Source organism: Arvicola amphibius, chromosome 11 (genome assembly GCF_903992535.2).
Source record: "Arvicola amphibius chromosome 11, mArvAmp1.2, whole genome shotgun sequence".
NCBI lineage: Eukaryota > Metazoa > Chordata > Mammalia > Rodentia > Cricetidae > Arvicola > Arvicola amphibius.
Genome location: NC_052057.2, coordinates 62,559,700 through 62,585,121, shown reverse-complemented (window position 1 = coordinate 62,585,121; position 25,422 = coordinate 62,559,700). Strand labels below are relative to the sequence as shown.

The window sequence follows — 25,422 nt, the reverse complement described above, 5'->3', positions numbered from 1 at the left end:
ATGTGAAGCCAAGCACGGGACACTGGAAGGTGTTTCATATAAATGGTAGGATCACCAAGGCTAGACAAAGAATGAGATTCACAATGAATCTGCACATGGAAAGGCATCTCAGCAGTGAGAGCAACTTGTTTAAGAAACAACAATGCTTATCTTTAAACAAAATCAAGCATAAACCATCTAACCAATGAAATCTTACATAAAACCCCAATATATGTGCTGTAAATGTAACTTTGTGACTATAAGTATATCTTATAAGCTGATTTATCAAATAAAAAATACAAACATTAGCAATTTTAACTTAAAATCGGGGATGAGGGGCAATCCCAGCTCCCAAATTCTGAAGTTTGGTTCGGTCACCCAACATCAAGAACATCTGCTGGTGGGCTAGGGAAAGAGCTAGCTACAGGGCACTTGCATAGGCACACGAGGCCCTTGATTTCATTTCAAGCAATGTAAATCAATAAAAGCAAATGCACACACAATAAAAACCCCATAGTGATGAAGTGGCAAGGAAACAAGTGTCCCAACACTGTGCGCAGGAGTTGTGTAAGCTTCCTCCCAAGGGCATCTTCCGGGTTTGTTTTCCTATGCACCAATGCCCACTGCTGCCATATCTTTACTAGGGGGAACAAAACAGCAACAACCTGAACATCAATTACATTCTGGCCATAATATAAAACACCAGCAGAACTGTTAAGACTATGTATACACGGATCATTTGAAGCAATGTGGAAAATACTCAAAATTTTTCAGTACTAGCAAATAAACTATACTATGTTTATTGGCAGGGACTAGTTTGTTTTTAATAAATTTATTTGTTTATTTTACATCCCTGCCACAGTTACACCTCCTTCCTCTCCTCCAGTACCGCCCACTCCTCCTCTGTCCTCTCCTGCTCCAACCAATCCACTCCTCCTCTGTTTCTGTTAAGGAAAGCACAGGTCTCCCATGAGCATCAACAAAACATGGCACATCATGTTGCAGTAAGACTAAGCACCTCCCCATGTATTAAGCCTGGGCAAGACAACCCAGTATCAGGAGTGAGGTCCCAAAAGCCTTGAGTCAGAGACAGCCCCTGTTCCCACTGTTAGGAGTCCCACAAGAGGACCAAGCTACACAACTGTCACAAATATGCAAAGAGCCTAGGTCAGTCCCATGTAGGCTCCCTGGTTGTTGGTTCAGTCTCCGTGAGGCCCGATAAACCCAGGTTAGTAGATTCTGTGAGTTTTCTTGTGGCATCCTTGACCCCTCTGGCTCCTACAATCCTTTCTTCCCCTGAGCTCTGCCTAGTGTTTGGGGGTGGGTCTGCATCTGTTTCCATCAGTTGCTGGATGCCTCTCTGATGACAACTGGGCTAGTCACCAATCTGGTCACAGATGGCCAGTTCAATACAGGCTGCTGTTGCGAATCTTAGCTAGGGTTTTCCTTGTAGGTTTCTAAGAGCTTCCCTTGTGCCAAACCCCGAAATGCCCCTCGTTTCCAGTAATCTCTTCCAGTACTCTCCCCCAATGTCCTCCCTAACCTGATCACCCATGTTCCTATCCCCACCCGCCCTCAGCCCACTCAGGAAATCTCTTTTGTTTTCCCTTCCCAGGGAGATCCAAGAGTACCCCCAGTACCCCTCCTTACTACCTAGTCTTTCTGGGTCCATGGACTATAGCATAGTTATCCTTTATTTTACACCCAATATCGACTTATGTGTGAGTACATACCACATTTGTCTTTCTCAATCTGGGTTACTTCAATTAGGAAGATTTTTTTTTTAATTTCCATCCATTTGCCTTCAAATTTCCTAGTGTCTTTTTTTTTTTTTTTTTTTTTTTTAACAGCTGAGCAATGTACCACATTTTCTTTATCCAGTCCTCAGTTGAGGGACATCTAGGTTGTTTCCAGGTTCTGGCTATTGCAAATAAAGCTGCTATGAACATAGTTGAGCAAGTGTCCTTGTGTGTGATTAAGCATCCTTTGGGTATATGCTCAAGAGCAGTAGAGTTGGGTCCTGAGATAGATGGATTCCCAATTTTCTGAGAAACCACCACAGTGATTTCCAAAGTGGCTGTACAAGTATGCACTCCCATCAGCAATGGAGGAGTGCTCCCTTTGTTCCACACCCTCTCCAGCATGAGCTTATGTTTTTTATCTTAGCCATTCTGGTAGGTGGAAGAATCTCAGAATCATTTTGGTTTGCATTTCCCTAGTGGCTAAGGATGTTGAACATCTTAAGTGTTTCTCAGACACCTGAGATTATTCTGTTAAGAATTCTGTTTAGATCTGTACCCCACTGTTGTTGGGTTTTCTTTTACTCTAGCTCTATGTTGGGATGCCAAAATGCTGTTGTTGTTTTTCTCTTTTTACTCTTTTGGCTTGGGGAATAGGGGTCCACCAACCAGTTCCCAAATAAATCACACAGGGAGGCTTATTCTTAATTATAAATGCTCGACCTTAGCTTGGCTTGTTTCTAGCCAGCTTTCCTTAAAGAATCCTATCCACATTTTGCCTTTGGATTTTTTCCTTTTCTTACCTGTGTACATCTTACTTTCATTCTTTCTTCCACGGCTGGCTGTGTGGCTGTGTGGCCATGTGGCTGTGTGGGTGGCTGTGTGGCCGTGTGGCCGTGTGGCTGTGTGGGTGGCTGTGTGGGTGGCTGTATGGCCGTGTGGCTGAGTGGCTGAGTGGCTGGGTGGCCGTGTGGCTGGGTGGCCATGTGGCTGTGTGGTTGAGTGGCTGTGTGGCTGTGTGGCCATGTGGCTGTGTGGGTGGCTGTATGGCTGTGTGGCTGTGTGACCGGCTGTGTGGCCATGTGGCTGAGTGGCTAGGTGGCTGGGTGGCCGTGTGGGTGTGTGGGTGGCTGTATGGCCGTGTGGCTATGTGGCTGAGTGGCTGGGTGGCTGACCCCTAGCGCCCTCCTCTCCTTGTTCTTTCATCCCTTCTCCCAGATTTCCTCTTCTATTTATTTTCTCTGCCTGATAGCCCTGCCTCTCCCTTCTCCTGCCTCACTATTGGCCATTCAGCTCTTTATTAGACCATCGATCGGTGTTTTAGACAGGCAAGGAACCAACACTTCACTGAGTTAAAGAAATGCAACATAAAAGAATGCAACACATTTTTGTATCATTAAACAAATGTTCCACAGCATAAACAAATAAACGTAACATCTGAAAATAATATTCTACAACACTACATTATATAATTGGATTATCTGGTTTGTTGAAACCTAATTTCTTGAGCTCTTTATACATTTTGAAATCAGCCTTCTGTTGGATGTGGGGTTAGTGAAGACCTTTTCCCATTCTGTAGGCTGCCATTTTGTCCTATTGATGATGTCCTTTGCCTTACAGAAACTTTTCAATTTCATGAGGTTGTTTTAGAATATTTGTTTATACAGTGTGAGGATGTGCCACTGTGGTTGGTTTAATAAAGAACTGAATGTCCAATGAGTAGGCAGGGGAGAATATAGGCAAGATTTCTGGGGGGAGAGAAATCTCTGGAAACAAGGGAGGAAGGCAGGCTAGTGAGACCCTGAAGAAGTGAGACATATGCCACAGGGCAGAGGTAACTAAGCCACATGGCAGAACACAGATTAAAAGAAACATGTTCATTTGAGTCATAAGAGCTAGCTGGGGATAAGCCTAAGCTAACAGCCAAACTTTCATAATTGAGCTGGCGGCCCCCCAAAAAATCCAACTACATAAGGTCCCATTTATTGTCAGTCTTTGTGCCTAAGCTATTGGTGTTCTGTTCAGGCAGTTGTCTTCTGTGCCAATGCATTCAAGATTATTTCCAACTTTCTCTTCTATCAAGTTCAGTGTATCTGGATTTATGATGAGGTCTTTAATTAACTTGGACTTGAGTTTTTTGCAGGGTGATAGATATGTATCAATTTGCATTCTTCTACATGCTGATATCCAGTTTGACCAGCACCATTTGTTAAAGATGTTTTCTTTTTTCCATTGTATAATTTTGGCTTCTTTGTCAAAAATCAGGAGTCCAAAAGTGTGTGAATTTACATCTGGGTCTTCAAGTCAATTCCACTGATTCACCGGTCTGTTTGTATGCTAATACCATGCGGTTTTCATTAACAGCTATGTAGGAGAGCTTGAGATCAGGGATGGCGACACCTCCGGAAGACCTTCTATTGTACAGGATTGTTTAAGCTATCCTGGATTTTTTGTTTTTCCATATGAATTAAGTATTGTTCTTTCAAGGTCTGTAAAGAAGTATGCTGGGATTTTAAAGGGACTACGCAGAATCTACAAATTGTTTTGGTAAATTTTTATTAAGTTAATCCTACCAACCCATGAGCATGGGAGATCTTTACATATTCCAATATCTTCAAATACTTTCTTCAAAGACTTAAAGTTCTTGTCTTGCAAGTCTTTTTACTTGCTTGATTAGAGTTACACAAGTTATTTCATATTATATGAGGCTATTGAAAGGGTGTTGATTCTCTGGTTTGTTTCTCAGCCCTTTGACTTTATGTGTATCAGAGGGTTACTTTTTTTTTTAGTTAATCTTGTATCCAGTCACTCGGCTAAAGCTGCTTATCAGCTGTGGGAGTTCCCTAGTAAAATTTTTAAGGCTACTCAATTCATACTGTCTACAAATAATACTTTGACTTCTTCCTTTCCAATTTGTATCTGCATGATATCTTTTAACTGTCTGATTGTTCTATTAGAACTTCCAGTACTATATTGAATAGGTATATAGAGAGGGAACAACCTTGTCTTGTTCCTGATTTTAGAGGAATTGTTTAGAGTTTCTCTGCATTTAATTTGAGGTGGCAAGCAGCTTGCTGTATATTGCTTTTATTATGTTTAGGTATGTCCTTTGTATCCTTGATGTCTCCAAGATTTTTATTATGAGAGGTGTTGATGTTGTGGAAGGCTTTTTCAGTATCGAATAAGATAATCATGTGGGTTTATTTTTTTTTCAGTTTGTTTATATGGTGGACTGCATTGACAGATTTTCGTATGTTGAACCATCCCTACATCTCTGGGATGAAGCCTATTTGATCATGGTGATCTTTTTGATGTGTTCTTGGATTCAGTTTGCCAGTATTTTATTATGTTTGCATAATTTTCATGAGGGAAATTGGCCTGTTGTTCTTTCTTTGTTGCACCTTTGTCTGGTTTGGGTATCAGGGTGACTGTGGCCTCATAGAAAGAATTTGGCAATGTTTCTATTCTATTTGTTTTCTTCCTTCTGCTTCTATTTTGTAGAATAATTTAAAGAGTATTGATATTAGCTCTTCTTTGAAAGTCTGGTAGAATTTTGCATTAAAACCATCTGGTGTTTTTTTTTTTTTTTTTTGCTTGGGAGACGTTTAATGACTGATTATGTTTCCTTAGGGGTTATTGATCTATTTAAATTGTTTATCTGTTCTTGATTTAACTTTGGTAAGTGGCATGTATCAAGAAATTTGTCCATTTCTTTTAGATTTTCTAATTTTGTGGAGTACAAGTTTTTATAGTATGACCTGATGATTCTCTGGATTTCCTCCAAGTCTGTTGTTATATCCTCCTTAATTTTGTTGACTTGGATATTCTCTGTCTTTTAGTTTGTCTGAATAAGGGTTTATCTATTTTGTTGATTTTCTTGAAAAATCAACTCTTTGTTTCATTAATTCTTTTTATTTTTCTGTTTCTATTTTAATAATGTCAGCCCTCAGTTTGATTACTTCCTGCCTACTACTCCTCTTAGGTGTGTTTGCTTCTTTCTGTTCTAGAACTTCCAGATGTGCTGTTACATTTAAATTCTTCATGAAGGAACTTAGTGCTATGAACACTCCTCTTAGCACCGCTTTCATTGTGTCCCATAAGTTTAGGTATGCTTTGTATTCATTTTCATTGAATTCTAGGAAATTTTTTCCTTTCTTTCTTCCTTGACCCAGTGGTTAATTCAGGAGAGAGCTATTCAGTTTCCATGAGTTCGTATGCTTTTTTTTGTTGTTGAAATCCAGTTTTAATATATGGTGGTCTGATAAGATACAGGGGGCTTTTTCTTTCTTTTTTTAAAAATCTGTTGAGACTTGCTTTGTGACTGGGAATGTAGTCAGTTTTGGAGAAGGTTCCATGAGGTGCTAGGAAGAACATATATTCTTTTATATTTGGATGAAATGTTCTGCAGATATGTTAGGTCCAATTGAGTCATAATATCTGTTATTTCTCTGTTAGGTTCTGTCTGGATGACCTGTCCATTCGAGACTGTGAGGTGTTAAAGGCTCCCACTATTATTGTGTGGGATTCTATATGTGATTTATGCTTTAGTGATGTTTCTTTTACAAATGTGGGTGCCCATACATTTGGGGCATAGATGTTCAGGATTAAGATGCCATCTTGGTAGATTTTTCCTTTGACAAGCATGAAATACCCTTCTCCATCTTTTAATTAATTTTGATTAGAAGTCTATTTTGTTAGATATTATGATAACTACACCAGCTTGCTTCTTAGGTCCATTTGATTGGAAAAACTTTTTCCAATCCTTTACTCTGAAGTAATGTCTATTTTTGATGTTGTGGTGTGTTTCTTGTATGTAGTAGAAAAATGGATCCTGTTTTTGTATCCATTCTGTTTTAGCCTGTGTCTTTTTATTGGCACATAGAGTCCACTGGTAATGACAGATAGTAATGATGAATAATTGTTAATTTGTTTTTTGGTGGTGGTGTTGGTGGTAGTGTGTCTGTCTGTCTGTCTGTCTGTCTGTGTTGTCTGTGTGTTTCCCTATTTTGGGTTTTGCTGATGTGGGATTATCTACTGCCTGTGTTTTTGTGGGTATAGCTAAAGTCCTGGGTTTAGACTTTTCCTTCTAGGACCTTCTATAGGTTTGGGTTTATGTATAGATATTATTTAAATTTGACATTGTCATGAAATATCTTGTCTTCTCCATCTATAGTGATTGACAATTTTGCTGAGTATAGTAGTCTAGGCTGGCATCCATGGCTTTAGAGTCTACAAGACATCACCAGTCCAGGCCCTTCTGGATTTCAGGGTCCCCGCTGAGAAACTGAGTGTGGTTCTAATATGTCTGCCTTATATATGTTGCTTAGCCTCTTTGTTATATGTTTTTTGTTTTGATTATTATGTGGTGAGGGGATTTTCTTTTCTGATACAATCTATTTGGTGTTCTGTAAGCTTCTTGTACCTTTATAGGCATGTCTTTATTTAGGTTAAAATTTTCTTCTATGATTTTGTTAAATACATTGTCTGGGTTTCTGAGCTGGGATTCTTCTCCTTCTTCTATTCCTATTATTCCTAGGTTTGGTCTTTTCATAGTATCCCAGATTTCCTGGATATTTTGTGTTAGGAATTTTGTAGATTTAACATTTTCTTTGACTGATGAATCTATTTCTTCTATCATGTCTTGAACACCTGAGATTCCCTCTTTCATCTCTTGTATTCTGTTGGTAATGCTTCCATCTTTAGTTCCTGTTTACTTACCTGGATTTTCCATTTCCAGGATTCCTTCCCTTTGTGTTTTCTTTATTGCTTCCATTTCAATTTTCAGGTCTTGGTTTTCTTCATGTTTGTTTTTTCTTGGCTTTCTTTTAGGGATTTACTGACTTCTTCCAATTCTTTGTCTTTTTCAATTTCTTTAAGGGATATTTTCATATCCACTTTAAGGACCTCTATCATCTTCATAAAATCACTTTTAAGGTCGTTTTCTTGTGCTTCAGCTGTTGGAGTCTTCCGGTCTTGCTGTTGTAGGTACCTGGGCTCTGACAGTGCCATACTGCCCTCTCTGTTATTGTGCTCTTCCACTGGAGTTTAGGCGTCTGGATTTGGGGCGATCACAGGTGTAGGTGTAGATTCCTGCGTTTGTCTTTGTTGGATAGGTGTTTTGTTCCTGGTTTCTCTTTTCTCTCTGGTTTTATGGCCTAACTAGCCTGCGGTTCTGGTGACTAGCATGTCTTTAGGTCCAGTAGGATGTACCCTCTGGGGTTTTGGGAGCTAGGAGTACCTAGGTCTAGCCTGGCCTCTGGTAAAGCCAAAGTCTTCTTCCAAAGTTATAAACCAAGATGGAACCCAGGGGAAGGAGTGCAAACTGGGGTCCCCAGATCTGATCTGATAGGCTTTAAAAGGGGCTTAGTAGGCAGTGGGCAGTTCCTTACCTGGGGTTCCATAAAGCTGCCGGAGCTGTGGGCCCTAGTACAAAGTCCAGTAGAAGTGGTGCAGTCTGGGGCTATAGGACAGGTTTTCAGAAGTTTGAGCTGGTGGTCGGTAGTGTCTTACCTGGGGTGCCTAGATTAGCAGGGACTAGTTTCTAGTGTTTTAAACAGTAAATTATTTAACCTTGCAATAATCCCTTAACCATGGGTTTCAAAGAAATACTGCTAGAAGTGGCTGGAGAGAGGACTCAGCAGTTAAGAACACTGGTTATTCTTCCAATGCATGAGGTTCAATTCCAGCACATACATGGCAGCTCACAGCTGTCTACAGTCCAGTCCTGGGGGAGCCAATGCCATCTTCTGGACTCCTTAGGCACTACATAGTGCATAGTGCACTAACACACACATACACACACACACACACAGGCAAACACCCATACACCTGAAAAGAATTTAATTTTTAAAAAATATAGCTAGTAAACAAAGCAAAAATCAAGAATTTAAACAAAGACTTTCTGAACTGAAAGAGTATACTCTTATGGCAATGTAGCTGAAGACTATCTACAACATGAGCCAATTGTGTTTTTAACTATCTACGACATATTCTTAGTTTATATTTGTGTGTATGTACACACAAATGTACACACATAAAATTTAAGGGCGAACATTTGAAAATTCCTCTCCATTCCTGGTAATGATTCACATTTCACACATTTTCCTTGCTATTTAAACTCTCTTTAAATAAATGTTACTTTTATAAATTTGTAAATAAATTCTTTCAAAAGTCCTGATCACATATCTTCTAATTTCAGGGTACTCTTCAATTAATTAAACCCAGAAATTCTAAGTGATATAAGACTTTTCTCAAAAACTAAATCCCTCTCAATTCCTAACAACTGCTTGCATTTCTCTTCATTGCATTTTATATGTCTCTAAGACAGAAATGTAACAAGACCTTCCAGTTTAAACTAGTAGGATATTTTCAGCTTTCTTACGACTCTAAACCATTCCTGGTCAATTATCCTTAGGAACAAGCACAGGAAGGAAGAGCTTAACTCTCCTTCCTGCTCCAGCACTTTGAGAGCAGTCACAGTGGATGCCAGCCTAGGCAGCAGTGAGAAGCAGCTGAAGCCCCAGTGTGCACTGTGCACACTGCCTATCCACGCATCCATTCGTTAACCCTGATGTTCAGCCTTCACTGATAGCTTGACAAGACAATGGAATATGTAAAACACACCTCCACACATGGACGTGAGTGTTTCCAGAGACGATCCCACAGGCTGGGGTCCCGTTCAGAAAGAAAAGAGAATGAGAAAGAGAGCTGAGCACTCTCTCTCTCTCTCTCTCTCTCTCCTCTCTCTCTCTCCCCCCTCGTCCTCTCCCCTCTCTCCTCCCCTCTCCTTCCCTCTCCCCTCCCCCTCTCCCCTCTCTTCCCCTCCCCTCCTCTCTCTCTCTCTCTCTCTCTCTCTCTCTCTCTCTCTCTCTCTCTCTCTCTCTCTCTCTCTCTCCAGGCACATGTAACCAGCTGTTTCCTGCACCTGATGCCTGGTCACTGTTTTCTGCATCTGATGCCTGGTCTTGGCTATCCCTGGGCTATGCCCTCAAGCTAGGCCTATTGTGAGGTGCTTGCTCACAGCCAGGAGGAAGGCACTGAGACTGCAGATATTGACTGACACCCACCATAGGTAACACCCACACTGTGCTCAACACTTGGAACAAACCAGAACAAGAGAGAAAAGCTCATTCTGTTAGGAGACAGCCAAAGAAAACTTTACCTTAACATGTACTAAATTAATATTGTCATATTAGAAATTGCCAATGCCTTGAAGTCAGGATTAGACATGGGCATGGTGTTTTTGTTGTTTTGAGTTTTCTATTTCTCCAGTGAAAAAAATCAGTTTACTGTCTTGCTGAATTGCACATTACAATCTGTAGTTATAACAGAGACCTACTAACTTTTTTTACAACATTTTTTTTGGGGGGAAGGGGAATGCCACAGGGCACATGTGGAGGTCAGAGAACAGTTAGCAGGAATCAATTCTCTCCAGGTCAGCAGGCTTGGCAACAAAAGCCCTCCCACCCCCAAGTGACATTTTTAAATAACATTTTAATGATTTCATTATAACATAAACCCAGGCCAGTCATGATCACATATAGGAGGTAGGAGATTCACAAATTTGTGGCCAGCTGCAGGTGATATTAGGGACCCTGTCTCAAACAAAACAACAAAATAAAATGCCTATTGTTGGAACTGTGTTAGAGCTTAAGCCCTGCAATACACAGCTTAAGCTGTGGGTTTAACCAACAGCACTGCGAGATACCCCAGGTAAGTGTTTTAGTACACCTTTAGGGTACTTACAGTAGAACTGAGACAGTGATATCCCATGTAGGTCCTCCCCAACCTCAAAGCCTCTATTCCTCACAACCTCGACTGGGGTGTGTATTTGATGCATGGTGAAACCCCATGGTTACAATAACATCTCACTAATGGAGCAATGAGATTTCATGTAAAGAACAACTTGATTCTGAAGGCATCACTGAAAAGCCAGCTCACTAGTTACACACAGAGCCCAGATTTAGAATGAGAACTCAATTGCAGTGTCCCAGTCTACAAGCTACAAAGCCAAGACACTCAAATGGAGGCTACTCAGCCTCCTTACACCCTCCTCCCCAAGGCACTTCTTTCCCACTAAATCAAGACTTCCAAGAACTATGAACAAGAGATTGGTGAACTACAAGTCACAATCAAATGCATGTACTCACTACATAGCAAAATAATGTTATTTAAGCTATGTTAGATGAAGAAAATCTGTCCTTGGAGACTCTATGCAGTATGAACGGGGCAGAGCTGGGCAGAGCAAATGTAAGCTGGGGCTAATATAAATGTAAAATGTCCTGGGGCTGCCAGAAAACACCTTACCTCCTGGAAAAACAGAGCACCCAAATTAGAACCAAAATCAGAAGGACAGAATATGGTCAGATCCTAGATCTTTCCTCCATTAAACTGACTACTATGGGTTATATGAAACCCACAGATATGAGTAAAATTTCCACTAAGCTGTCCTTAAAACAGGGAGGTTACTGCAGGCATTATGAGGTGGGAAGTATGAGGAGGACGCAGTTTATCACTGCCAGCTTTGAAGACGGAAGCAGCAGCTCCTGAGTCAGAGCACTGTGTCCCCACAGGAGGAAACAACAAGGAAAGTCACTCCCCAAAACATAAAGAATTGAAACTTTCAATATCTCCTTAACACTAAGACACTTAGACTCCTTAAGAACTCCTACTGGGCAATCTTGTAAAGCCAATGGAAATCAGGAAGACGGGACTCAATCTACCTCAAGATCCAGCCATCCACTCTTGGGCATCTACCCAAGGACGCTTCATTATACAAGGACACTGCTCAACCATGGTCACTGGTGCTCTAGCCATAATAGCCAGAAATCTGAAACAACCTAGATGTCCCTCAAGGGAAGAATAGATAGTGAAAAATGTGGTACATTCATACAATGGAGTATTACTCAGCCGTTAAAAAGTGAAACCTGCAGGTAAACGGATAGAATTAGAAAAATTATCCTGGGTGAGGTATCCCCGACCCAGAAAGAGAAATATGGTTATGTATTTCTCTTATATGTGGATATGAGCTTTAAGTCAATGATAACCAAACTATAATCCATAGAACCACAAAAGGTAGAGAGTAAGGAACTAGAGGGAACAGACAGATCTCCCTAGGAAAGGAGGAGGTGCAGCTGGAGAAAAGGATTAAGCAGGAGGGAAGAGAGAGGGAACTGAAGGAGGGAATTTGGGGAGGGACAGCTAAAATTAAGGGCCATTTGAGAGGTGCTATGAGAACCTAAAATAGCCGAAGTTTTCTAATATATATATATATATATATATATATATATATATATATATATATATATAGAGAGAGAGAGAGAGAGAGAGAGAGAGAGAGGAAGGCAATCCAATGGACATCACAAATAATGGGGGAGACAGAGCCCCAGCTGGTCAATTCTTGTCACCTAATGAAGCTTCCAGTCCCAGGACTGAGTTACATCTAACTGAGCTGTTGAGTAAGGAGTCTCACGGGAATCCAAACTACCTTGGCTGTTGCTATGACTATAGGTTGCTCCCCACGAACTGACAGCAAGGTCCCGTAGCTGAAGACAACTCATTGACCATGGAGAAGTCAAGCTGGAGCCTACATAGCTACATTTCAGCATATTTGGTACAGGAAGGTCCTCTGCATGGTATCAAAGAGAAACATAAACACACACCCAGCTTCAAACCCTTCATCTAAAATGGTGTCCTGCCTGCAGGATATGCTAGAGCAGCTGTGATACAGAGTAACCAACCAACATCTGATCTGACTCAAGGCCCCCTCCATGATATGGAACCCGTGTCAACACTGCTTGGGTGACCAAGAAACTGACACTAAGAGCCCAGGGACCTAGTATAAATACTACTGCTCTAAAAAATAAGTGCAAATAAAATTATTCTTAATAACATTCTGCTGTATTCATAGATCAGTGCCTTGCTCAGTCATCTTCCTTGTCCTGCAGCAGATGAGAAAACACAGAGACCCACGGGCAAACAACGTGCAGAGAGTGAGAGACCTTGAAACACTCTGCCCTTAAACAGGAAGTCGCTATGCCTCCCTTCAGGGTGAACCCAGGGAGGAAGAGGTAGAAACAGTGTCAGAACCAGAGTGGGTGGAGGACACCAGGAGAACAGGCCCTCTATGGTGACGGGAGCAAAGCTCCTAGGAATTCAGGCCGGAAGCAGCAGGACCGGCAGGCACCTGTCTGCACCAGATCCCCTACATTTATGGCTTCCAGTTTACTCTTAAGGTGGTGATGGAACAAGTGGGTCTGTTTCTTGGACACTTCCTTCTGTTTTTTTGCTCTGTCCAGTTGCTTTTAGTTCTTGTTTTATCTTTTATTTGATCTTACTATTTAAAAAAAAAAAGAACCACTACTGTCCTATAAGTAAAAATTTGTTTTAGTCACTACATGTGGCAAAAATCACAAAACTGTCCTAGAGTCCTTCCCATCATTGGATCAAAGAGAAGTTCTGATACTAAAATGATCCCTTGATCCAGAGAAATGGCCACATGTGTAATGTTCCATAACCAAATCTAATTATTTTTTTTTAAAAATCCCACCCTTGTCCTTATGCCCATTTCCACTACTTGGTGTATCTAAACGTTTTATTCTATTTTACAAGGGTTCACATTTCCATTTTACACTTCCATTTCATACAAATGGAAAAAAAATTTAAAGCGGGCATTTTTGGAAAGTCAAAGTGAAACACTGACGGACCAAATCACACACCGGGCTCACAGCAGCAATAACTGTCATTCGCTGTCAGTCCCCTATCCGTTCAACTAAGATGTTTATGACGGCCCTGGAGTCCTTTTCCCGCGGGTCGCAGGGGTAGCCCCACAGGCCCCATCCACTAGCTCGCCCGGGACGACGCGCGAGGGTGCGTGGAGCGAGCCCACCCAGCAGTAAAAGCCAGGGTAAAGAACTCGGAAGGGAATGAAAACTTAAGTCACGCGCTCCGCTGCGGGAGGCCAAGGGGCGGAAGCTACACCGGACACCTTCCCTCGCGGACCCTGAATCACTGGCACAGCCTCACCGGAATGGGGAGAAGGGGTAGACAGCATCCCGCCCCGCCCATAATGACCCCACCCTGTCTCGGCCCGCCCAGTGTCGGCCCGCCCCCGTGCTAGCACCATTCCACGCTGGGCCCTCCCCCGTGCTAGCCCCGCCCCCGTTCTGGCCCCGCCCCCGTGCTAGCCCCATCCCACGTTGGGCTCGCCCTCCGTGCTGGCCCCGCCCCGTTCTGTGCCCTCCCCCTGCTGGCCCGCCCCCATGCTAGCCCCGCCCTTGTCCTAGCCCCATCCCACGATGGCACCGCCCTCCGTGCTGGCCCCGCCCCGTTCTGTGCTCTCCCCCTGCTGGCCCGCCCCCATGCTAGCCCCGCCCTTGTCCTAGCCCCATCCCACGAGGGCCCCGCCTTCCGTGCTGGCCCCGCCCCGTGTTGTGCCCGCCCCCGTGCAGAGCCGTTCTCCGTGCTAGCCCCGCCCCCGAGTTAGCCCCACCCCACGCTGGGCCCGTCCCCGTGCTAGCCCCGCCTCCATTCTAGCCCCGCCCCCATGCTAGCCCCACCTCACGCTGGCCCCGAGTCGGGACGTTCGCCGCGAGGCCCACTCACCGGTCCGAGCTCCGCCTTCCGCTGCAGCTCCGAGAGTCGCTCCAGAGCGCTCGCAAAGCCGCCTGAGCGCGCCCGAGGAGCGGAGGAGTCGCCGATCACGTTCTCGGAACCACTCTCCGTGCCTGCATTTCGAAAGGGCTTGGAGAAGAGAAGCGCTCTTAGGAATCGGCTCCCTTCAGCCCGGGCATGGTACCCACACAGAGCCGCCATGACGCCTGCATGACCTCTCACCTCTGGCCTCTTACGCACGTTCGCGGGCCAGGGGGCGTGTCAAGGAGAGCCCCGCCTACCGCCGTAGTGTGGTGCGGGCGTGTGGTTTGTGTCCTGATGGCTAGGCGGCTTGGAGAAGGCGTGTTCCTCGCAGGGGATGGGGTCTTCAGCGGTCTCCTTGATTATCCTATCCGAGTTGGAAGCCCCAAGGTCGTCGGCGCCTCCTGTCCCTCGCTATCCAGCATTTTTGAATGTGTCACGCTTGATACTAATGTTTAGTAACCGCTCTCCAATTTTGTAAGCTCCAGGAAGGAGCTTGCCTTTGCAAATGGACATATAAAGTTGTTTGTGAAACTGGTGGCAGGTCTGTCGTTGGACACTTCTGTCGTCAGTCACCCGCGTTACAAAACAATCTGAGAAGTTTTATCCGGGATATCTACCATCCCTTCTCGTGAGCTAAGTTTCAGAATGTGCCCAGGTATAGCACTTCCATAACCGCACACAAATACTTGATATTTTTTGTTTGTTCCTCTTCGACATAAATCCCCAGAATTTGTCCACCACCTCACACGAAGTGTTTGCCAATTAAATGGGTGTACTCATCTAAGAATCAGTTTGATATTAGCCTACAAATTACTAAATCTGGGACATGTGTCACAGTTTTCTACGTAGTTTGCAAACAAAAACTTTTCTTTTGGACTCAGGGTCTCATGTAGCCCAGACTGGTCCTGAGCTCACTATGTAGTGGAAGCTGATGTTAAACACATGAACCTCCTGCTTATCTCTGAATGGTGAGATTTCACAAGCACTGTAACCACCAGGACAGACCCTTTCTACTACTTTTGACTGTGAATTTAAATCTTCCTCCATGTCATGGGTGTAATAGACCTTGGGATGCTGCATAATTTTGAGTCACTTAAGCCTCACCATTAGTAGCCTCTGCAGGGAGACTCCTAGGAAGTTAGTCAGTGCTGGAAAGGTAATCTATTCAGGTGAGGTCTCACCCTACACACTTAAACTCAATTTGGCTGACTGCTGCGTGGATTCTTGTCTAAAATGCCATTCTCTATGGCTATTGTTACTTTCAGTTCCTTCCGAAAACAGTGTGGCAAATTGTAGAGCACGGCCAGTGACCGTTAAGAGCCCTTCGTAGTCCTGAGTAACCTTTGTCTTGGGCAATCCACTATCATGTTGCTGATTTGATTTCCCTGTGTGGGAGAGTGTAGTGACATTACATTTGTATTTTAATAAATAAAGCTTGCCTGAAGATCAGAAAGTAAAACAGCCACCCTGGTCAGTCTTACAGACCAGGCAGTGGTGACACACACCTTTAATCCCAGTAGCCACACTACGTTGCCACAGAAAGCAGGCAGTAGTGGTGCATGCTTTTAATCCTAGCCCTAGAAAGGAATTTAAGACAGGATGAGCTCTCAGACACAGCCTCATTCTGATATTCCTGGAGGCAGAATCGCAATTTAGGACTGAAGTAGAGATAAGAGCCAATGGCTGGCTGTTTTGCTTTTCTGACTTTCAGGTTGAACCTCAATATCTGTCTCTGGGTTTTTATTGTGTTACAGTGCAGCAAACTGTACCAAGTTTAAAGAATTGCTTTATAAACTAAAATCTTACCAGCGCTTACCTGGCATGCCAAGGCTCCAGATGGTCTTCAGTATGAAACCTACAGGACAGAACAAATGAGGTACTAAGGTCCCATCTTTAATGAGTAATGTCATATTCATGTCCTGCCTCACCTAGAGGATAACCCCAGAAGACTAACAGAGCTGTTGGGGGGAAAACTTCTGCAGCTGCTCATTCTTCCTGATGGTGGGCTGTTTGTACTCTCAGTAGTAGGATAGACCTTGAAGTTTCCGTTTTACTTGAAGTATCAAATGGTGGATTAGAAAAGTGGGGATTCATATACAAGTTTTTTAAGTACTTTTATTTTTATTTTTTAAGACTTTATTCTGTATACAATATTCTGTGTATATGCCTGCAGGCCAGAAGAGGGCGCCAGATCTCATTACAGATGGTTGTGAGCCACCATGTGGTTGCTGGGAATTGAACTCAGGTCCTCTGGAAGAACAGTCAGTGCTCTTAACCACTGAGCCATCTCTCCAGCCCCATATACAAGTTTTAACTGCAATTTCTCTACACAGTGGATTGTGCTCATCGATAAGCCATGGGTTGTCGAGAAAAAGCCCAATCCCATCATCAGAACCTCGCAGTAAAACTATTGCTGAAGACACTGCCTGTATTCATCACAGAACATGAGAAACCAGGTAGCGCTCCATGCACTAGAAGGTGCTCTGCACCCTGCTGAAGGGCAATCATCAGTTCACCCAGCTGTAAACTCCAGTAGCTACCAGCATGGCAGACTATGCCCGTGCAACGGTAGCGTGAATGTTACGGAGGTAATCAAATACTTCCTGGTTGGACTTCTAAGACTTGCTCCAAGGAGGTGGAACCCACCTGGTTGCTACAGGTCTGGCCAAAAACAGTCATTTTGCTGTGTGGACATAGCATCAAAGTGCCCTCTACATTCCTCCTAATCACAGACTCCTGCAATTCTCAGACCTCATCAGAAGTTTCTGTGTGCAATGGATGCTGGTTAACAAGAAGCAACTGTTCCCAGTGCCTCTGGAGTGCTCAGCCACAGAGGGACATCTGCATCCCCATTCCACCACCCCAGGCTCAGGGACCGTCTTGTAGAACCTGGTAAGAAGACTGTTAGACCCAAGAAAGCACAAGGCTTTCCTGACATGACAGGATCACTGCACTCAAACTCATAGCAGCTATGGCTGCCCAAGTGGGGCCTGCACAAGACCCTAACTTTCTAAAATAGATGGGGAAAGGGGTCCTTTGGCCTACCTGTAACTCAGGAGCTATGGACAGTTGCTAGCTTCTGGAGAAAAAGAATCAGGTTGGTTTTTAGGGTGTGGCTCCTGGGTAGGTTGACTACACTCCAGTGGATGGCCCAATACCCAGAAGTATGACAGCACAAAGTGGAATGGGTATTAAATTAAAATTAGAAAAAAGACATGAAGTTGGGAGTAGGGATGTAGAAGCAGATATGGGACTTGAGGGAAAGAGTTGGGAGTAGGTATGTAAAATATATGTAACCCTCAAAAAATTGTTTTTAAAACTGAAGTAGAGAGGAGATGGGAATGTTGAGCTGGGGGTCAACCTGAGCTGAGTAGTGAGAGCCTGTCCCCAAAACAAACTGTGGAAGAGGCGTGCATGTGATCTTATACCTGGTAGATCGAGGCAGGACATCCTTGCCTACATAGCAAGACCGAAGCCAGGCTGAGCTGTATGAGACCCGAAAGACAAAACCAAGTGAGTCACAGAGGGACATCTCCAGGATTCTTGCCAACACAGGCACCAACAGGAGCACCTACTGCAGGCGCAGCACTGCCGCTCCCCTGCATCCTCCCTCCACCCCCCACCCCTGGCTCTGTTAGACTACAGTTTCTTTACACTTCCAAAGTTCTAAATGTGCACCATGCAAGTGTTCCGAGCAGGTGGCAAGAAAGGAATAAAACACACTTCAAACCCCATCACATCTCCTGGCTATGGCCTCATCTACCATTACATACACCCCACCTCACGCCCAAGACCAGCAGTGTGAAAGGCGGTGCTCACTAAAACCCCCATAAAAAGGAGCCAGTAGTGCCTTGGTGGAGGTGACTTAGAGGTGATTAGAAATTTATGCCTCTTGTGTTGGGGTGTAGCTCAGTAACAGATCACTCGCTCAACAAGCTTAGGCAAGTCCTGGTTCAATCCCCAGCACCACAATTCAATCCCCAGCACCACATAAAAATAAAGGGGCTGGGCAGACTGTGGGGCCCCTGGCAGTGAGACCCGGGTTTATAGCTGCTGTTTGTATGGGATTTTTGGAACCCATTCTCTTTGGAGGGAGGCCTTGCAGTGCCTCAAAGCAATGTGCTAAACTTTGTTGACCCCCCCCCCCATGGGAAGCCTTACCCTGAGGAGTGGATGAGGTGCAGGATGGGGGCAGAAGGTGGAGGGAATGGAAGGAGGGGAGGGAGTGGGAACTGGGATTGGTATGTAAAATGAAAAAAGATAGTTTTTAAAAAATAAATTAAAAAAATAAAAGGGAAAATATGCTTAACTGCTCAGAAAAGTCTGAAAGAAAGGTCCCAGGACATATGTAAGATATGCTGTCACACTAAAGACATTTCAGCCACTGTAGAGGATAGCATTCTGGAGATTGGGATATTAAAAATTAGTCATATTGAAAAGCAATCCGAGATGTGAATGAAAAAAAGTATGTGGAATTGAAGGGGTTTTAATATGTGTTCATCTGTGTAGGGGTACACATATCAGCACGCATGTGGAGGCCACAAGTCGATGCTATATGCCATCTATGACTTAGCCCCCTTTCTGAAAGTGGGAAATACATAAAAGAACCCATACCCAAATTATAGTATTTATTGCTTTCAAACTCTTCACAGAAAATAGTGTATACTTTAAAAGATCCAGAAATAGTTCAAATTAAACATTTTTCTGTATTCCAATAATTACTTTGAATTGCTAAGGTCATAATCCAGTTAATGAGTTCTCTCTTCCCATTTATTTCTTGAGGTTCTAAGCCATAAGAATTCTAGCTAGATTTACCACAGACCCTGTGAGTTGGGGAAACCACGTGTGGAAGGCCTCAGAGATCTTTTCTCCCATTATAGTTATGTCCTTAAATATCTGAGATTTCACAAATATTTGAGGTTTCTCTTTTGCTATTTTCTTATCCTAAAAAACACAAATCCCAGTAAAGTGGCCCTGATCTCTTAGGAATATTTCTATTAATTGCTATATTTCAAATTTCTGAAGTATCTGTGAATTCATAATGAATTTCCCACAAATATTTTGAATATTTCTAAATATCCTAAAAATTCATGTTTAATTTTCTTTGTTTTTGTTTTGTTTTGTTTTTTTGAGACAGGGTTTCCTCTGTGTTAGTCCTTAATCATTATTATGATGTTTTCTGATGAGGCAGGGTTCTTACAGTAGATTAACTTTTTAGGTTAAGCGTAGGAAGATGTCCAGAAATATGTTTCTCTGATTTTTTCTTTCATACTGATTCCCCAAATTTATCTATATCTTACTTACCCACCACTATTGATTTCCTTATGTGAGAAATCTCTTTATGAAATCTGAATATTTCTTATGAAGAAAGCTGCCATATTACTGTATTTTTGCCTGGTTACAAAAACAGTGGGTAAGACACCCAGGAAATAATCTGTTGAAAAGATGTTGGATTGGGGGGGAAAAAAGTGGTTATACTGAAAAATCACAATATATCTCTAAAGAGACAAATTTCCAGGACACCAGTTGACTTTAGAATACAAACTTTATCCAGACCATTGGCCTCTTAATAAACACTGAAGCCTGGACTACGGATACACAGACTTTATTGAGATTTGTCACATACAACAGAGCATCCAAGTAGCAATCAACAATGGCAGCATGTCATTTTGTAACGACTGACACTTGTGGCTTTTCAAATTTGGTCTGCAGAAACTTTATCCTCAATTAAATCTAGTCATGCTTTTGAAAATGCTTTAGGTCACTCCAAGCTTGGCAATTAACATTTGGCATGGACAATGATAAAATCACAATAGATAAATACCAGACAGACCTCGTAGCCATAAACATAGACAGCAGAAGGAAATGGTAGTGAGTCAGTAGTTAACCACAGTTACAGGAGGAGTTTAGCAGAGACATCTGGAAGCCTTGATTCACAAGCCCCACGATCTCTCCAAGCAGGGGCCGTATCTACAGTATACTCTACATCACTAACGCACTGAAAACACGTACGTGATGAGCTCATTTGTATTAATGCCTTACATCCTTCGGAGTCAACAATACCTTAGTATAAAAATATTCAAGTTGTACTTCTCATAGAACTTTCTGTGCTTCCTAATGGGTGCTAAATGGATTTAATGGAGGCAGCAAGTTCCCCTGCAGTGATCGATTTTAGCATTTTTACAGCTATCTAGACCTAAAGACGTTTTAGACTTTTGAAATTATCAGTGACAAGTGTGATCACATTTCAACTTATAGTAATATATGCTTGACTCACAATGATATTTTGTCAGTTTACCTAAAATTAAATTTTAATCTTATAAAAAATGTGTAAGAGTGGCATAATAAATAACCAGTATGTTGAAATAGTAGCTGCTAATCACCAAGGACATGGGGGATCCCACACTCATGCCACTGGCAGACTGAGTTTCTGCATGGTTTTAACTTACAGAACTACTCAAGTACACACACCTGTCTACTTTAGTCTGGTGTGCTCAGAAACCCAAGATATGGTCCACATACAAAAACTGTTTATCCAAGAAAAAAAAATTGTAGCTGGTGGTTTCTCCTTTAAAAGTAACAAAATAATTCCAAAACTTTTAACTACCAAAATTTAGAAGAACAATTTTAGTTAGAGATCAAGTATAACAGACTCAAAAAGGAAAAATGACTCGTATAGAAAAGGATCAAAAAAGAATCCCAGATGTGGAGTGATTCCGTAAAGCCGAAGCTGAGGTCGCCCGCAGCTTCCTGTCACCCCTGCGCGCCGCGGGGACTACCAGAGGCTCTGGCTGCCGTCTCCTACAAAGGGCGTTTCCCTGGCGTGGAGGCGAGCGTGCTCCCACTTTAATTCGCAAACTATTTGGTCAAAGAAATAAGTAAAGCTAAATGAAAGCACATCTGGACGAAATCTGTGGCCATGAACGCTGACAAGATGTGCTTGATGTCCCTTGCAGCACCTGGCAGTGGGCAGCAGGATATGTTCTGGAACTCAGGGCATGGCCTCCGTCTGCGCTGGAGGCGGCTCGTTGGCCTCAGCACTAGTAGCGTTAGCAGTGGAATTCAGGACCTCTCCAAAATCACCGCCGGCAGGCTTGGCTCCCCCTACTTTAGACTTTAAAGGTGGGGAAAAGAGAAGACATCATGAAGCAAAATTAATCACCGCTGCAGAAAGAAACTCTAAACTGACTTTCAGTAACAAACTGGGCCTCTCACGACTATGTCCGTGTGGATCTACGTGCTGCTGTAGCGCTCGGGGTAGCTTAACCGTGAGACACAAAAAAACGGAAGATAAAAAGTATCTTTCCTGGTGCACTGTAAGGTTCTCAACCCTTTTCTACAGAAGAGTCTGCCTACAGACAGCATCATCTGGGGGTTTGTCAGACATGGAGTGTCAGACATGGAATCGTAATGCCAGAAGGACCCTGAGCGACTTCATGTACACTAGAAATTTGTGGCGCCCTACTCCAACCTCCCAAGCCTGAAACTGTCAATCAGTATCGGTTTGAATGCTACATATGCCTGATTTTTTTTTTCAAAACGCCTAGATGGGTGTGGTGGCTCATGCCTATAATATCAACACTCAGGAGGCTAAGGCAGGAGGACTCTAGCCTGGGCTATACTGTAAATTCCTGTGACACACTGTCTCAGGACCAAAACCACACCTGTTACTAGTATGTCACTTCATGCTTCTCAGCGCTCGCTGCCTGTTACATGTAATGACTGAACAACACGAGAGCTACATGAGGAAACCAGCAGTGACCAAGAATGCATGCTCTGTGGATTCAACTTGAACTTCCGGTTTCCCCAGTCCTTTAACTCACTGGGCGAGTCCTGAAAACTGGAACCTAACTGAAAGTTTTTCTCTCTTCATCTGCCATCCAAGTTTTGACTTAGATAAATCTGCATAACTTATATGCACTATTAAATTCACTGAAATGTGTCTTTAACTATAAAAATTGTTACAACTTCTGGCAATTTAGCACAAGTAAAGGAAACTCCCCACAGTAAAGGAACTCCTTCCATTCTTCTTTCCTCTTCAGAAGAGCCAATGAAACCCTCCAAGAAAATAATCTTTATATTGTTTTGCCTTCACTGCTTGTTCCATAAAATTCTAAGTGAAAGTGATTAAAATATTATGTATCTTACTATTAAATTTAAAGATGTAAAAAGAAAATGTTCAGCAGCAGCACCTTCATAGTTGACTGGCCCAGCACATGAGCTGTGCGCGGGCCAGCCTTCGGTGCACAGCATCCTGCCTACTCCTGCCTCCCTCTGTGCTTAGTCCCATCAGACCACCTGAATCCTTCACTGTCCTCCTTACCGAGATCACGACTCCTGCCTCTCAGCTGCTCTTCCTCCAGGTCTGCATGGTACCCTCAGCTGTCGCTGTCATAGCCACCCACATACCTAAAAACTACAGGAAACTGAACCCATCCAAAACCGCAGTGCACAGACATGTTGATACAAAGCTTAGATGACTGTAAGTATAATTTGGCAAAATTATCCCAAGCATATGACTACAAATTTCTTTAGCAATAACTATTCGATATACTTTGAAAAGTTACTTTTTATGTTTTCATCTGTGCTGGACAGTGATATCAACTTGACACAAACTATAGTCACATAACAGGAGGGAATCTCGATTGAAAAAATGTCTCCATGAGACAGGTTGAAGGCAAGCCCATATAGGATCTTCTTAATTAGTAGGTGATGGGGGAGGGCCCAGTCCATTGTGAGTGTGGTCACCCCTGGGCTGGTGGTCTTGGGTTCTATAAGGCGGCAGGCTGAGCAAGTCACAGGGAGCAAGCTATGTTTAAGTTCCTTTTCTTCCCAACTTGCTTTGGGTCATGTGTGGTTTCATCACTAAGACATGTTTCATGACTAAGAAGACATCATCCGAATGATGCTAAGTCGGACATGACAAATGGACTATACTGGAATCCATAAGATAGTTAATATAGCAAATGGACTATACTGGAATCCATAAGATCGTCAATATAGCAAGTGACTGGGCAGTTCTTCCTCATCTCTGGGATCAATTGCACATGAGCTGCTGATTTCTGACGAGCTATTTCAAATACTAAGAAGACAGATGTGAGGGAGAGGCAGGGAGAGTCCAAACAGTCTTGAGAACTGAGTCACAGCAAACCGTGACTCTTCGCAATGCAGCCTCTTCTCAGATGTATGACCTGGCACCGAGATGAAGAAACCAGTCTCATGTACCAGTCTGGAAACATGAGTGTGATGTATGTATTCATCCAGTGCGCACCATGCAACAAGCCAAGGACTATTGAGGCCCCTAAGCAGTATTACTGAACAAAATGAAGGGTCCCTGCAATCGTGGGTTCACAAACATGAAGCTGAAAGACTGTGTGTACAATGGGATTCTACAGATTAAGAGGTTCAAGCTAAAATCCAGATCACTGCAGAGTATCTGGTCTTTCAGTAAGCAAATTCTGTCTTTTCACGTAAGACTTTTTTCTTTTTGTTGTTGTTTCTTTTTAAGACAGCATTTCACTGTCTAGCAGTCTTGGCTGTCCTGGAACTAGTGCTGTAGACCAGGCTGGCCTTGAGCCCAGATGTGTGCGCCACCAGCCCCTGGCTATGGAAGATACTTTTAAGAATAAGTGACTCTTCTGGTGTTCTGAATGACTAAAATAAATGAGTTCTTTTTAACTTATGTTCTTGAATAAGGTCTGTGTGTGTGTGTGTGTGTGTAGCCAAGGATGGTCTTGAACTCACAGCCCTCCTTTTCTATCTCTCAAGTGCTGAAATTCTAGGTGTGTACCATTTACATAAATGAGACTGCCAGACAAGGCTCACTTATTTAAAATAATAAGATGTCAGCTCCAAACTATGTCCAGTGCAATGAAGAGAGCTGGATAAAGAGACACCACCCAGGCTGCACACAAACTGGAACAGAGCATCAGGAGTTCTCACTAGGCACACATGGGCACCATTTGTGACCCTAAGACTTCACAGAATCTTTTGGCTTGGTTTGCTTGTTTTCTGTTTTGGTGTTTTTGTGACAGGGTATCACTCTGTAGCCCAAGCTAGCATCAAACTCTAGGCAATGCTCTTGCCTCAGCCTCCAAGTGCAGAGATTAAATACATGAGCCAATATGCTCAATTCTCAGGGTTAATGACTTTGCCATAATTTTGGAAATAACACAATTTATAAAGCTACTCATTATGGAAGGATATGTACCTCCAATGGGGGAATCAAAGGAGATAGATATGATCAGGATACACTTTATAAATGTGTAAATTGCTAAACAATAAGAAAATACCCTTAAATAGAAAAGACAGTGACTAATTTTTCATATTTTAATATCTATTATCAATATTAAAATACTAACATTTATATTAACTCTTTAATATTGTCTGATTTCTACATGAAAAAACAGCACAAATTCTTGTTCAAGTATAGAGTATTTGAAATAAAACAAATGCCTGAAAAACTGCAGTTTTATGTTATCAAAAAAAATCACAAGATAAAGAAAAAATACCTACAAAACCATGCAGTGTGCATTAGTGACACGCAGGGTACAATTCTGAAAGTTCTCTAAAGCTTTATGGGAATAAGGGAAGGTGGCAACAGTGTCATGAAGATAGCACACCCCTGTACTTACCTTTAAGTTTTCAACCTTTTCTTCAAATGACTTGAAAGTTGGGGAGTTTCTATGAAGATAGAAAAAAAAATTACAACCACTGTGAAAAAAATCAAAAGTCTCTGAAGGATCAGAAACAACTGCATTTCTCTTTGCTGATATTCATAATTAATTAGCAAGAGTAGGTATTTATCTGCATATATGTGCACAGGTATTGACACACACTTCCTGTGTTAACCAGCTTCTGGGCTAGTATTTCTACATTTGCGTTTAAGGTCATGAAGACAGTCACTCTAAGATATAAGTGATACTGTCATATAAACAGAAAAGGAAGAAGGCAGACAACACCAGCTCTGTCACCTTCCTAAAGACTCACCAGAACCAAGAAAATGCCACTGTGAGATCCCCTGAACTTAGCAGTATACTTTAGAACTCTGATTTAGCTCCTCATCCTG

At 42.7% G+C, this 25,422-nt stretch overlaps 2 protein-coding genes across 2 annotated transcripts in view; both read right to left on the bottom strand.

Annotated features, from left to right (window-relative positions):
• Mrps28 (mitochondrial ribosomal protein S28) overlaps positions 1-14,553 on the bottom strand; it is a 123,790-nt gene extending 109,237 nt beyond the window's left edge. Inside the window, exon 1 of the mRNA XM_038347406.1 lies at positions 14,322-14,553. Coding sequence (XP_038203334.1) covers positions 14,322-14,531 — 210 coding nt within the window. The 5' untranslated portion in view covers positions 14,532-14,553. The remainder of the gene's footprint in view (positions 1-14,321) is intronic.
• A 6,584-nt stretch (positions 14,554-21,137) lies between these two features.
• The window catches only part of Tpd52 (tumor protein D52), a 90,011-nt gene continuing 85,726 nt past the window's right edge, over positions 21,138-25,422 (bottom strand). The window contains exons 5-6 of the mRNA XM_038347407.1: positions 24,989-25,037; positions 21,138-21,468 (exon numbers count right to left, since the gene is read on the bottom strand). Of these exons, the coding sequence (XP_038203335.1) occupies positions 21,346-21,468; positions 24,989-25,037 (172 nt within the window). The 3' untranslated portion in view covers positions 21,138-21,345. The remainder of the gene's footprint in view (positions 21,469-24,988; positions 25,038-25,422) is intronic.